Source organism: Neoarius graeffei, chromosome 20 (genome assembly GCF_027579695.1).
Source record: "Neoarius graeffei isolate fNeoGra1 chromosome 20, fNeoGra1.pri, whole genome shotgun sequence".
In the NCBI taxonomy this organism is placed as follows: Eukaryota; Metazoa; Chordata; class Actinopteri; order Siluriformes; family Ariidae; genus Neoarius; species Neoarius graeffei.
In genome coordinates, this window is record NC_083588.1 from 65,999,132 (window position 1) to 66,013,195 (window position 14,064).

Consider the following 14,064-nt stretch of genomic DNA (forward strand, 5'->3'; position numbering starts at 1 on the left):
TAACAGCGAGAAGCTCATCGCTGCAGAGCCGCTGCTCTTAAACTCCACGAGTTCAGCATCGACGCGTGTGGAAACTCGACTTTAAAATTAAACATTTAAAGCGTTTTAAGTGTCGGAATGGAGGTGATCGAGTCCGTAGTCACGGAAAACACCGAGGGCGGAAATTCAGCCAACACAGTTTCAACGCTGGACACCGAAAAGTCCAAAACAGGTAAATAAACATGGCGGAGTCCTCAAAACCGGATCACCTCCTGGATAAGTGCACTACGTAGGGCATGACGTAATGAGTCCCAAACCCTATCAAGTGCACTACGTGTGTTATACCGCGCTATTTGGGATTTGCACCGTGTTTTCCTCTGAACAGTGAATTCAACTGTGACTTCTTTTCAATCCAGGCCCTTTTTAAAGCTTTTTTTAACACAGTTATTGCTTTTTGTTTTTAAAATAACTTTAAAAACAGAAAAGGATTTTAAATTAAAAATAAAACAGCATTGTAAAAACTTTACACATCTGTACTTGTGTAATTTTACAAAAAGCTTATTTGTGGGGTTCGACTTTCCTCATGTTTGTGTGTAGAATTTCAAATATAAATGAATAAAAAAATGAAAGTACATTGCATATAATAAACAAGTTTTAATTTAAAACTAGAATTTTTCATTCCTTTATATTTTCCCAGTGTTTATTAGGATGTGTATACTGCTTGGTTTTTTTTTTTAATAATTTATAAAATATTTTAAGTACTTCTGCATCATTATGCACCACACAGCATTTCCTTTTCAACTTAGGTTTTTGAATTATTTTTTTAAAATCACATTTTATTCTATTCCCAAATGTCACAGGCCAACAATTTTTAATAGCATGCATGCTGCAAATTAAAGACACACACATGTATTTGTTCATTAACAAAATGAAACCTGACAGTTTTAATTAGGATTGCACAGCACGATTGTTATTCTTTAGTTTTTTTTCATTTCACGATTTATAAACTGTTTGGTTATCATCGCTCTTTAAAATGAGGTTTTGAAATAAATATTAATGTTTTTAAAATATCTGCATGTACAATAAAGTGCATTTAATAATCTTTAATCTGTCTCCTTTTCCCCCAGAGTTTGTGTGGACGTTACAGGCCACGTGGCATTTGGTCCACGTTCGTCTGGACATGGAGTCGGAGTTCGATCAGCCGCTGTGTAAGAAGAAGAGGCTGTGGGAGCACGTGGCCGAGCGAGTGACTGCGAGGTTAAGAGCCGATGGCTACACAGACATCCCGGCCCGAGCCTTCGAATGCGACCTGAAGTGGAGGAACATGTTGGCAACATACAGGAAGAACGTAGAACGTGCTCGGTGTCTCGGCACGCATGCTGTGCACTGGGAGTTCTTCAGGGCCATGCATGAGGTTCTCGGCCGCAGCTATGAGGAGATCGAGGCTCGGCGCAAAGCCAAGCTGAACAACACCAAGCTGGGGAAGGCGATGGCGAGTAAACGCTACACGCCCATTCTGCCCACGCCCACCCTCATGACCCCCACTTCCAGCCACACCCCTGCCCACCCTCCCCGGGACGTTCTGCAGCTGTACCTGGAGCTCCAGGAGCGCAAGCTGAACATGTGGGCTCAGCAGAAAGCACTAGAGGAGAGGAAGATTGAAGCCATCAACAACCTGGCACGTGCCATCAGCAGCCTGGCGCAGGACACAGCGACCACACCCCAAAACGACACCGTCTCGGACTCCCTCACTTCCCTTTCCTCACAGCATTAAAGACTTGAACTGGGTTTTCTTTTTGTAATCATGACTCTGATCCTCATCTCCAGTATTTTACTTCCTCATTCAGCTGGTGTGTGAGAGAGAGAGAAATATAAATTAGTGAAATATTTCCTTGAACAGTCTAAAAAAATGATTGACTTCACTTTCATTTAGATGTTTTAAGTGTTTTTAAAATAAATCAGTTTTGGGGGTGTGGTCATTCACATCACAAATCCACTTTAACCCCCTAAATAACAGTTTGCCTATTTATAGAACGTTTACTATTTTAATGCCCCCTTCCTGCCCCAGGGTTGTGTGGCTGCTCATTTGCATATCAAAATCAGGATTATCTCTAAAAATGCTGATTACTTTATTATTAATGCAAGTCATTGTGTTAAAGTTAAAACACGTCTGGTGTTGTTTAAAGACAGTGTAGAGTTTAATACAGTGACAGCGCCCCCAGCAGGCACCAAAACTAAACAGCAGCACGTTTACGTTAAACGGATCAGTCTTTATAAAAGACCGCATGCGTAAAGAATGAGGGTTTTTTTCCCCCCTTTTAAGATTACTTTAAAAACTTGAAAGAAAAATTCTACAGGATTTTTATTCAGTCTTATATGAAAAAATATTTACACTTCAGTTTGGTATAATAAATTTATACATTTGTCACATCTATGCAATAATACATAAATCTGTTCCCTCTGAACAAAAGCGGGGACTCAAACATAAAACAATTTAAAAAAGGACTTTTTCACATGAAGCGTTAATCCAGAAGTCTGAACTGAACCCACTGGAAAAGTGAAAATCAGCACAGCAGGAAAGTGTGTATTTACGTGTGCTGAAACTGCTTTTCTCCAAATTTCTCAAGTCAAAAAAGTGCAACCATCCCCACATGATCATGTTAAACAGCTTCACTTTTCTGTTCCACTAAAACCAATCTGTCCCTGAAGCTGGGTTCGGTATCCGGGGCTCAAACCATCACCACCTCCTGCACATGACTGGCCCACAGGAGGGCGGTTCTGCATGGCACTTTGGGCCGAACCAGGGGTGGCACGGTGGTGTAGTGGTTAGCGCTGTCGCCTCACAGCAAGAAGGTCCGGGTTTGAGCCCCGTGGCCGGCGTGGGCCTTTCTGTGTGGAGTTTGCATGTTCTCCCCGTGTCCGCGTGGGTTTCCTCCGGGTGCTCCGGTTTCCCCCACAGTCCAAAGACATGCAGGTTAGGTTAACTGGTGACTCTAAATTGAGCGTAGGTGTGAATGTGAGTGTGAATGGTTGTCTGTGTCTATGTGTCAGCCCTGTGATGACCTGGCGACTTGGCCAGGGTGAACCCCGCCTTTCACCCGTAGTCAGCTGGGATAGGATCCAGCTCGCCTGCGACCCTGTAGAAGGATAAAGCGGCTACAGATAATGAGATGAGACTTTGGGCCGAACCCAGCCAGATGCTAAGTAACAAGCCCCTCCCCCAGGGCGGGGCCTCAGTATCCCTCTCCCAGTCCAAGTATCATGTCTCACTGGGACGTTTGTAAACGCACTCCATCATGGGCCTGATGAGCGACTGTATGTCTGAGAGCTTAGACTAGGACTTCATAAATTTATGTGGAAGATGTTTATCAATTTAATTGTTAATATCTACAAGTCTTTATGTAAACAGGTTTATTTAAAATATTTAAATGTCTTTTTTTTTTTTTACGTAGCCATAAAAAAAAAAAAAGATTTGCAGCTTAAGTGAAAATTCTGAAAAATATTCCACAGTTCCTGCTGTATTTATCTTAAACTGGTTGTGTTAGAGTGGAGTTTTCAATCAAATTTGAAAAAGATTTCCAGAGATATAAAAAATTTTTTTAAAACAATTATAAGCTCTGATCAAAAGCAGCGGATTTGATGTTAAAAGTTTATTTTTTAAATTCAAACCAAATAGGTTTTTGTTGTGTCTACTGCCTTGTATAGAGGCGCTAGCCACTACGCCATCATGCTGTAAGAGTGTAACGATCGCGCACAGCACATGCGTGTGTTCCTATTAAAATGGCCAGTGAGTGTATACAATTTGGTTCACCGTTCGAAATAAACCGACTAAAGAAATTGCTATCAGACGTGTTTATGCTTATTACAGAGGGAAAGTGCATTCGCATTTTAAAACCTACTCCAGGTCGTCCCCCTTTCCTCGCCGTCTCCAGCCAGTGGTCCTGTGCGTGATGGAGATGTGACGCACTTCAGAGTTGTTACAGGAAGCTGTTGAATAGAATATTGAGACCACTGAGCTCCAGCGTCGGGCCATTTCTGGGAAATAAGAGTTTGGGTCATGGCGACAGTGTGTGTGTCAGCCTCGGGTCGGAGGGTTCAGTTTGGAAAACTAAGCGGTAAGAGTAGAATAATATAGAAGTACAGACACTTGGTATATTTTACTTCTGCGATTTTAAAGTTGCTGTGATATGTGCTGTATTTACTGTATGGACATGGGATCAGAAAACTATTTTGTTTATTTATAAGCCACGTGGACCCATAGGGGACCGACTTTTCTGCTTTGCAGTTTTAAGTAATTTATTTTTGTAGTCAAAACGCAACATTACAGTTTGTTAGTGAATCTGAATATCGTGAAGCTTATTGTGGATCAGAAGTGACATCAAGTATCGAGAGAAGATATTTTTTCTTCATAATTTAATGATCTGAAACGCCGAGTGATAACACTAACGTTTCTTGTGTTACTCCGCCCTCGAATCCAGAGCGCTGTACAGCAGATGAGTGACCCTTTCCCTCAGTGAGAGTCCAGCTTCCTCTTTCATTCCCTCCTGCTCCTCCTCATCGTCGTCTACCCCCGTGTGGTTCTCCACCTGCCCCGTGCTGATGTGGCCGGCCTGGAGCAGTGCGTTGTGCAGGATGCAGCAGGTCAACACCACGGCTCCGCCCCTCTCACACTTCCCCATGTCCAGACATCGCAGTCTTCCAAAGCGTTCCTTCAGGTCGGCCACGGCCTGCTCCAGCCGGCTCAGGTGCGTCTCCACGGCTCTGTTATAGAGGTTCTCCTGCGGGGTGCGTGCGGGACGGAACAGGGTGAGGATGTGCTGTGTGAGGGGATATCCCACTCCGGCTAGCAGGCAGGTTCCGGGAGGGAGGAGCGCAGAGTTCTGCGCTAATCTCTGACTCAGAGCACCACCTCGGTCTCTCGGAGAACCTCGGCTGACGCTGCAGTGGATGAAACGACCCTCAGCATCACACACCAGCTCCAGATTTAACCAAGAGTCCGGGCGAGGCCGCTTCCTGAGCCGCTCAGTGTTTGGTGCGTCGCTCTCCGAGTCCTGTTTGCTGCCAGGAAGGCAGATCGGGATGCGGGTGTGGCCCAACACACCAAACACTTTAGGGAGACCTTTCTGCTCAAGCCTGTGATCCAAACCCAGCCCCCTGGAGAAGGGGAGCAGGAGATCCGATGCCTCCAGACCTACAGAGATCAAGGAGCGAGCTGGTATTAGAAAGGAATTTGGAGTCGGTCACTTAAGAATTATTTAAAAATTAAACTCCTGCAAGCGTGTCCACTAGGGGGCAGTGTCACACGAACTGAACCACAAATCACAGAAAGGGAGAAGCTGGAAAAGAGGCGAGTCAAAGCCAAAAATGAAGTGGAGGTCTGTGTTTTACTGCAGGAACAATAAACAACACTGCTGGAAATGTTATCGAAACACGCTGGGGCAAAACAGAGAATCCCAGCGTGTGCGAGAGAGAAATATGAAAGATGGGGGGGTGGGCGCTATTTTTACTCACACACTGCTCATTTATTGCTGTATAGTTTCAGAAAGCTTTGGTCATCTCATTATCTGTAGCCGCTTTGTCCTGTTCTACAGGGTCGCAGGCAAGCTGGAGCCTGTCCCAGCTGACTACGGGCGAAAGGCGGGGTACACCCTGGACAAGTCGCCAGGTCATCACCAGTTTCAGATATTTTGAACCAGTTGAACTTTAAAAAAAAAAAAAGGGGGGGGGGGGGCTGAGGAGTGAAGACGGAAAGTTCTAGAAAACGAAACATTTTTCTTCTTTACTCGAGATGTTTCAGCAGAACATGAGCACTCAAACACAATAACCTCCAGTTATACCGCATTCAACTCGACTCAGAAGCAGGAAGTTGGAATTATGACAACTTCTGAACATTTATAGCAGCTAAAAACAATTCGTTTAAATCAGTGCTACTTTGTTTACTGCTCATGCTGTGAGCCTCCATGATGGTTTTTTCCATCATCATATGCTTAACTCCGTGTTGAGAAGAGCGTCCTGACGTTCCGAGTAGAACTCGTGATTCCTTTGTAATTATTCAAGCTGCCACTCAAAAATTCTGAGTTATGAATCTCAGTGAGTAAGACTTGCTTCATCAGTTTCTCTCTTACCCATAAACCCCCTCTCTCTGCTTCATGAATAGAGGTGCCAATAATTATGATATAAATTTAAGGGACACCACCCAATGGTTGTACTTCAAATAAAGGTTGGATTTCTGTTATATTTTCAGAGTGTGATTAAAGTACTGAACTAAATAAACAACAAAACCCATTGCACTGTGGGTGCCAATACTTCTGGAACCAAGTAACAGGATCAGTAACGAAGTACGCTCAGGCATGTTAACTGCTCAAGAGTTTACGACAGTGAGAATTTTGTTTAGATTTTAAATATAATACGCTTTTAAGAACGCTTCACTGAGCCGCGTTTAAATCCCGGATTTCTATTTTGTGTGTAAATCGCTGTAAGACGGTTCTGAGACAGTGTTAGGACCGTGTAGGGGACGGACACACACACACACACACCCGTGGGCCAGCGGATGAGGTGATCCTGCAGCGCGTTGACTCTGTGGCAGAAGGAGAAGAAGATGCGGTGGATGTTCCCTTTCTCCAGGCCGAAGGTGGAGGACACGGCGCGGTAACTGAGGCGGCTGGAGAGCAGAGTGAGAGACAGGAACACCGTGTGGGACAAGGACAGGCGAGCTCTCCCTGTCAAACGCCTCGGACTGTGACTCCGCTCCAGCTTCTGTAGAAGAGACGTGATGTACTGAGAGAGAGAGAGGGGGGGAGGGGGGGGGGGGGGGAAGTGTCAGTGTGCGTTCTGAGCACGAGCAGTGTTGTAGAGCAGCAGAGAATAAAGTTAATTTTAAAACATTTTTACAAAAAAAAAAAGTCATGTCAATCAAATCAAGGGCGGAGCTAAACATAACCATTTCCTCAATAGAAACCCAGCAGCATGCAGGTGTGTGACCTCAGACCTGCTCTCAGAGACCAACCTGGACTGTGGGGTTCTCCTGGATCTCAGTGACATGCTGGTGGTCCTCTGAAGCAGGTTCTCCATGTTCCTGATGGAGGAGCGAGGCTGCTGGAGTGGATGTCTGCAAGACCACAGTGTTTGGGATCGTCTCGTCCTCCTGAGAGACCTGCACCAACACACACTCGGCCCGTCCCTGGGCTCCAGACATCAGCTCCGCCTCCAGGATTTCCTCCACAGCCTGGTCCAGACGCTGCTCCAGCTCGCAGTGAGACAGAGGCTCCCAATCTGACTGCATCACGTCCATCACGAGCCGACCCGCTGCTGCGGCCACCGCCCGTCTCCCAGCCATCTGCACGTGGGATTTACACGCAAGCAAAGTCACTCTCACATTCATTTACATTTCAACAAGTTAAATACAAACCTTATGGATGCTCCTTCATCTGCAGAGCTTTTCTGAAAGATTTAAAGGAGAAACCAAGAAACACAAGAGAAAACCCCACCCACAGCATAAATGATGGAGCTGTGAAACCTGGAGCTCCGCCTCTCTGAAATAAAACCAGGTTTATTTTTACAAAGAGAAAAGATGAGATGAACAGAGAACACGCAGGTTCTCCAACGGTGGCGCGAGTACTTTCACAAACTGATGAATGAGGACAACCGAAGAATCCAAAGAAGCTCTGAACATCATCTCAAGCTAAAGTCATCAATGCCTTGAAAAAGATGAAGAATGGGAGGGCGGTCGGCCCTGATAACATCCTGATAGAAGTGTGGAAATATATGGGAGCGGCTGGAGTGACGTTTGAAAGAGTTGTTCAATAAGATCATGGAGGAGGAGAGAATACCTGGTGAATGAAGAAAGAGCACACTAGTTCCCATATATAAGAACAAGGGTGACATTCTGAACTGTGCAAATTACAGAGGAATAAAACTGATGAGCCCCAGACAATGAAGTTGTTGGAGAGGATTGTGGAGAACCAACTGAGAGAGATTGTCACCATCAGTGACGCCATCTTCGCCCTTCAGCAGCTACAGGAGAAGTACAGAGAAGGACAGAAAGACCTGCATGCTGCGGAACTGTACTGGTGCATGTGAGAGGAAGTTGTACCTGAGACGCATCTGCGCATGGTGAAGGATAGGTACACTGATAGCGAAACAGTGGTACGCTCCGCAGCTGGTACAACAGAAGCTTTCCCAGTCAATGTAGGCCTCCACCAGGACTCAGCTCTTAGCCCATTTCTGTTTACCATCATTATGGATTGCTTAACAGAGGGGGTGAGGGAAAGAGCACCGTGGCAGATGATGTGGTTCTGTGTGCCACGGACAAGGAGAAACTGGAGGAAGACCTAGAGAAGTGGAGGGAGGTGCTGGAATTCCAAGGGATGAAGGTATCAAGAAGCAAGACAGAGTACCTCTGCCTACATGGGACAGACGTGGACAACATCTGGCTACAAGACACACAAGTTCCAAAGGCCCAAGAATTTAAGCATCTGGGCAGTATGCTGACCAACACAGGAACATCAGACAAAGAAGAAGTGAAGAGGAGGGCAGATTCTGGGTGGAGGAACTGGAAGAAAATGACAGGGATCCTGTGTGACAAGAAAGTCCCAGGGAAAGTTAAAGGGCAGATCTACAGCATGGTAGTACAACCAGCCATGCTGTACGCAATGGAGACTGTACCCCTAACAGGAAAACAACCTGAAGTAGCAGAGATGAAGACGTGTAGGTGGGCATGTGGACGGACAAGATTGGACCATGTGAGGAATGAGAAAGAGCGAGATGTGCTGGGATTGGAGAGGATTTTAACCAGATGCAGAACAGCAAGGCTACGCTGGTATGGCCATGTCGAGAGAAGAGATGATCAGTATGTGGGGAAACGGGTGTTGTGTATATGGCACCACCAGGAAAGAGAAAGAGGCAAAAGGCGATGGAGTGATAACCTCAGAGATTATCTGGAGGTCATCAGAGATTAGACTGCGGGCACTGGAGGAGACTGACTGCTGCAGCGACCTGCAGAGAAGCGGAGCAGCTAGTGGGAGAAGAAAAGATTTGATGAAAAAAGAGACTCAACTTTAGCAGACACTGTGTGTGTGTGTGTGTGTGTGTGTGTGTGTGAAAATATTCCTGAAACATTACAGCACGTAACTTAACTTAAAGTAGTGACACACACACACAGCTCCTGTTTAGGTCCGTTTTTATTCCAGGAGAGTCACAAGGGAAACAAGTCATTTAAAAATAACCAACTTTTGTGTTTATTTCATTTTTATTGCCTTACAAAAAACAGTTTGCCTGAAACATTACAATATGATCTATAACACAAACACAATGCGTCATGCTAAGTGCTTTGTTTTGCTAACAGTTTGTTTTGCTAACAGTTTGTTTTGCTAACAGTTTGTTTTGCTAACAGTTTGTTTTGCTAACAGTTTGTTTTGCTAACAGTTTGCTGTGCTAGTGCTCTGTTTAGCCGGTTCTCGCTAATCTAATTAACTAAACTAGTTCCGAACTGCACGGTTTCTCCTTTAATACCTTATTGTGTCCTTACCGGGTCCTCAGAGCCACCTTCACTCCGAACCGAGTCCTCAGGGGCCACCTTCACTCCGAACCGAGTCTTCAGAGCCACCTTCACTCCGAACCGAGTCCTCAGAGCCACCTTCACTCCGAACCGAGTCCTCAGAGCCACCTTCACTCCGAACCGCTCAGCTTTCAGCTAAAACATGTGACTCAGCTCGCGCGCAGAATCCGAACTGCTCTTCCTCTTCTCCTCCATGTTTCTGTGCAGCGCGCTGCACCGCCACCTCCTGCTCCGGAGGGGGAATCAGAGACTCGGTTTCCGACCGGAAGGAGATTATTAAACCCGCGCTCTGCACTTTATCCTCCTGTTCATTCCCTGTTCCTACTGATCCCTCATATCCTCCATGTTATTTTTCTGTTTCTCTGAAGAAAGTTAACAGTGCCCTGACCTGCTCTCTCACCTGGACTCAGTAATCCTTTTCATATGAATCCCGCAGTCTCAGTTCCCTCAGATTATTTCCATTAGCAGTTCATTATGATGTGCTCCACTCACTCCTCATCCTGACACACAGTTTTCACACAGTCCTGTCTCATGTCTCCTGAACGTTCTCAGAGTTTGGTTCATGCACACGGCCTGAACCTGGGCCTGGTCAGCACCGTCTCCTCTCGTCCTCCTCCCACAACCTACCTCAGGATCTGTAACACTTAACACTCCTCTGGATTTGATATAGATGCCTACCTTTCCTCTCCCTGTCCTACTTCTCTTGCCATTGTTGGTCGTTCCCCAAATTAGGATGGTGGGGATTAGGCCCTGTAGGGTACTGGAGGAGGGTGGGGTTGTTTATTAGGCCCTGTAGGGTACTGGAGGGGGGTGGGGTTATTAGGCCCTGTAGGGTACTGGAGGGGAGTGGGGTTATTAGGCCCTGTAGGGTACTGGAGGAGGGTGGGGGTGTTTATTAGGCCCTGTAGGGTACTGGAGGGGGGTGGGGTTGTTTATTAGGCCCTGTAGGGTACTGGAGGGGAGTGGGGTTGTTAGGCCCTGTAGGGTACTGGAGGAGGGTGGGGTTGTTTATTAGGCCCTGTAGGGTACTGGAGGGGGGTGGGGTTGTTTATTAGGCTCTGTAGGGTACTGGAGGGGAGTGGGGTTGTTTATTAGGTACTGGAGGGGGGTGGGGTTGTTTATTAGGCCCTGTAGGGTACTGGAGGGGGGTGGTGTTGTTTATTAGGTACTGGAGGGGGGTGGGGTTGTTTATTAGGCCCTGTAGGGTACTGGAGGGGGGTGGGGTTGTTTATTAGGCCCTGTAGGGTACTGGAGGGGAGTGGGGTTGTTTATTAGGTACTGGAGGGGGGTGGGGTTGTTTATTAGGCCCTGTAGGGTACTGGAGGGGGGTGGGGTTGTTTATTAGGCCCTGTAGGGTACTGGAGGGGAGTGGGGTTGTTTATTAGGTACTGGAGGGGGGTGGGGTTGTTTATTAGGTACTGGAGGGGGGTGGGGTTGTTTATTAGGCCCTGTAGGGTACTGGAGGGGGGTGGGGTTGTTTATTAGGCCCTGTAGGGTACTGGAGGAGGGTGGGGTTGTTTATTAGGCCCTGTAGGGTACTGGAGGAGGGTGGGGTTGTTTATTAGGCCCTGTAGGGTACTGGAGGAGGGTGGGGTTGTTTATTAGGCCCTGTAGGGTACTGGAGGGGGGTGGGGTTGTTTATTAGGCCCTGTAGGGTACTGGAGGGGGGTGGGGTTATTAGGCCCTGTAGGGTACTGGAGGGGGGTGGGGTTGTTTATTAGGCCCTGTAGGGTACTGGAGGGGGGTGGGGTTGTTTATTAGGCCCTGCAGGGTACTGGAGGGGAGTGGGGTTGTTTATTAGGTACTGGAGGGGGGTGGGGTTGTTTATTAGGCCCTGTAGGGTACTGGAGGGGAGTGGGGTTATTAGGCCCTGTAGGGTACTGGAGGGGGGTGGGGTTGTTTATTAGGCCCTGTAGGGTACTGGAGGGGGGTGGGGTTGTTTATTAGGCCCTGTAGGGTACTGGAGGGGGGTGGGGTTATTAGGCCCTGTAGGGTACTGGAGGGGAGTGGGGTTATTAGGCCCTGTAGGGTACTGGAGGAGGGTGGGGTTGTTTATTAGGCCCTGTAGGGTACTGGAGGGGGGTGGGGTTGTTTATTAGGTACTGGAGGGGGGTGGGGTTGTTTATTAGGCCCTGTAGGGTACTGGAGGGGAGTGGGGTTATTAGGCCCTGTAGGGTACTGGAGGGGGGTGGGGTTGTTTATTAGGCCCTGTAGGGTACTGGAGGGGGGTGGGGTTGTTTATTAGGCCCTGTAGGGTACTGGAGAGGGGTGGGGTTGTTTATTAGGTACTGGAGGGGGGTGGGGTTGTTTATTAGGCCCTGTAGGGTACTGGAGGGGAGTGGGGTTATTAGGCCCTGTAGGGTACTGGAGGGGGGTGGGGTTGTTTATTAGGCCCTGTAGGGTACTGGAGGGGGGTGGGGTTGTTTATTAGGCCCTGTAGGGTACTGGAGGGGGGTGGGGTTGTTTATTAGGCCCTGTAGGGTACTGGAGGGGGGTGGGGTTATTAGGCCCTGTAGGGTACTGGAGGAGGGTGGGGTTGTTTATTAGGCCCTGTAGGGTACTGGAGGGGGGTGGGGTTGTTTATTAGGCCCTGTAGGGTACTGGAGGGGAGTGGGGTTATTAGGCCCTGTAGGGTACTGGAGGGGGGTGGGGTTGTTTATTAGGCCCTGTAGGGTACTGGAGGGGAGTGGGGTTATTAGGCCATGTAGGGTACTGGAGGGGAGTGGGGTTATTAGGCCCTGTAGGGTACTGGAGGGGGGTGGGGTTATTAGGCCCTGTAGGGTACTGGAGGAGGGTGGGGTTGTTTATTAGGCCCTGTAGGGTACTGGAGGGGGGTGGGGTTGTTTATTAGGCCCTGTAGGGTACTGGAGGGGGTTGGGGTTGTTTATTAGGCCCTGTAGGGTACTGGAGGGGGGTGGGGTTGTTTATTAGGCCCTGTAGCGTACTTGGGGTGGGTGGGAAGGTCCAGGTTCAAGCCCCGTGGCTGGCGAGGGCCTTTCTGTGCAGGGTCACACATACTGCATTAAATCGTATGATTGGCTGAAGCGCACAGAACCGGAACTAAGTGGTTGACATCATTTTCAAGCGCAACAACAGGTGTAGTAAGAGCACCTGTTAATATAACATATATAGACTTAAATATTCAAGAAAATAAGTAAAATATATCACATATAGCTAAGAACATATACTCAGTATAAATAAGGCAATTATGTATGATGTATAATATACAATAAAGTATGGATAATTTAAGATCTATAAGTAAAAATCTGTGTATTTTGTAATTTGATGGGACAGGTATGAAATCTGTCGCTTTTTGTTCGCCTCATTAAACATAACGCACTTACGGGGTGAAAAATGTATAGAATTAAAATGCTTGGCGTATAATTTCACAACAGCTCTAGTCACAACATTATTCAAACACATTAAAGTCTGAAAACTACTTTATCATCACCATTCCACCGCTTTTCAACAGTTTTACAGCAGCTGTGACCATCACTGCTGGAACCATCCCAGATTTGTTCCGACTCTTCCATAGCCTCATTTTTTGCTTTAACTAAAATGCATTAGAAAGGTGGGGTTTGTAATTGAACCCTCAGTTAGATTAGTTTTATTTATTGAGGTAAATGATCAAATATTACATATCCATGAGTGGCAAAAGTATGTGAACCTCTAGGATTAGCAGTAAACTTGAAGGTGAAATTAGAGTCCAGTGTGTTCATTTTTACAGACGAGACCAAACCAGACCTTTTGTTTTAAACGATAAAACATTAGAAAAACACTGCATTCCAGCATAAGAACCTCATCCCATCTTCGAAACACGGTGGTGGTAGTATCAGTGTTTGGGCCAGGACCGATTGCCATTGTTGACGGAACAATGAATTCTGAATTATTCCAGAAAACGACCCGAAACACACAAGTCATTGTACCAAAGATGGTTAAAGAAGAATAAAGTTAACGTTTGGAACAGCCAAGTCAAAGTCCTGACCTTAATCCTGTAGAAACGCGTGAGCAGCTCATGTGAGAGAAAAAAACACCATCATCCCAGAGCTGAAGCTGTTCCAGACAGAGGAACGGGATAAAACTCCTCCAAGCTGATGATCAGGATCTGAGCCACAGTTTTTTTTGTTTGTTTGTTTTTTTTGGGGGGTAGGCAACAACTTTCAAGCACCACTGTATATAAATTGCCCATAGGTGTGAATGTGTGTGATGGTTGTTGGTTTCTGTGGAGCCCTGCAACAGACAGTTCACCCATCCAGAGGGAACCCCGCCCCCCACCTAAAGTCTTGGGGGATTGGCTCCAGCTTCCCTGTGAACCTGACAGATTTGAAGAGAAGCACACATCACACTGCAGCACTTTGTTCACCAGGTGTTTTTGGTTTTTTACTGGAACTGAAAGCAATGTGAGGAACAATTCTCACCACTTGGGGGGGGGGAGGACACACGATCATCGAGTTCATTCTCAAAAACAGCAGTGTGTTCATGTTTTTGGGGTGAACATGTCAGTGCAGGTTCAAACTCAAACCAAAGGT

At 46.8% G+C, this 14,064-nt stretch overlaps 2 protein-coding genes across 2 annotated transcripts; one reads left to right on the forward strand and one right to left on the reverse strand.

Annotated features, from left to right (window-relative positions):
• si:dkey-66i24.7 (uncharacterized) lies at positions 1-1,867 on the forward strand. Its single transcript, XM_060902285.1, has 2 exons — positions 1-211; positions 1,107-1,867. The coding sequence occupies exons 1-2, from the start codon at positions 118-120 to the stop codon at positions 1,751-1,753; spliced, it is 741 nt and encodes a 246-aa protein (XP_060758268.1). The 5' UTR covers positions 1-117; the 3' UTR covers positions 1,754-1,867.
• Positions 1,868-2,959: 1,092 nt separating this feature from the next.
• Positions 2,960-9,746, reverse strand: LOC132868951 (uncharacterized). The gene is made up of 4 exons (XM_060902284.1): positions 9,506-9,746; positions 6,986-7,315; positions 6,516-6,756; positions 2,960-5,170 (listed from the first exon to the last, which is right to left on the reverse strand). The coding sequence occupies exons 2-4, from the start codon at positions 7,313-7,315 to the stop codon at positions 4,437-4,439; spliced, it is 1,305 nt and encodes a 434-aa protein (XP_060758267.1). The 5' UTR covers positions 9,506-9,746; the 3' UTR covers positions 2,960-4,436.
• Between the last annotated feature and the right edge of the window lie 4,318 nt (positions 9,747-14,064).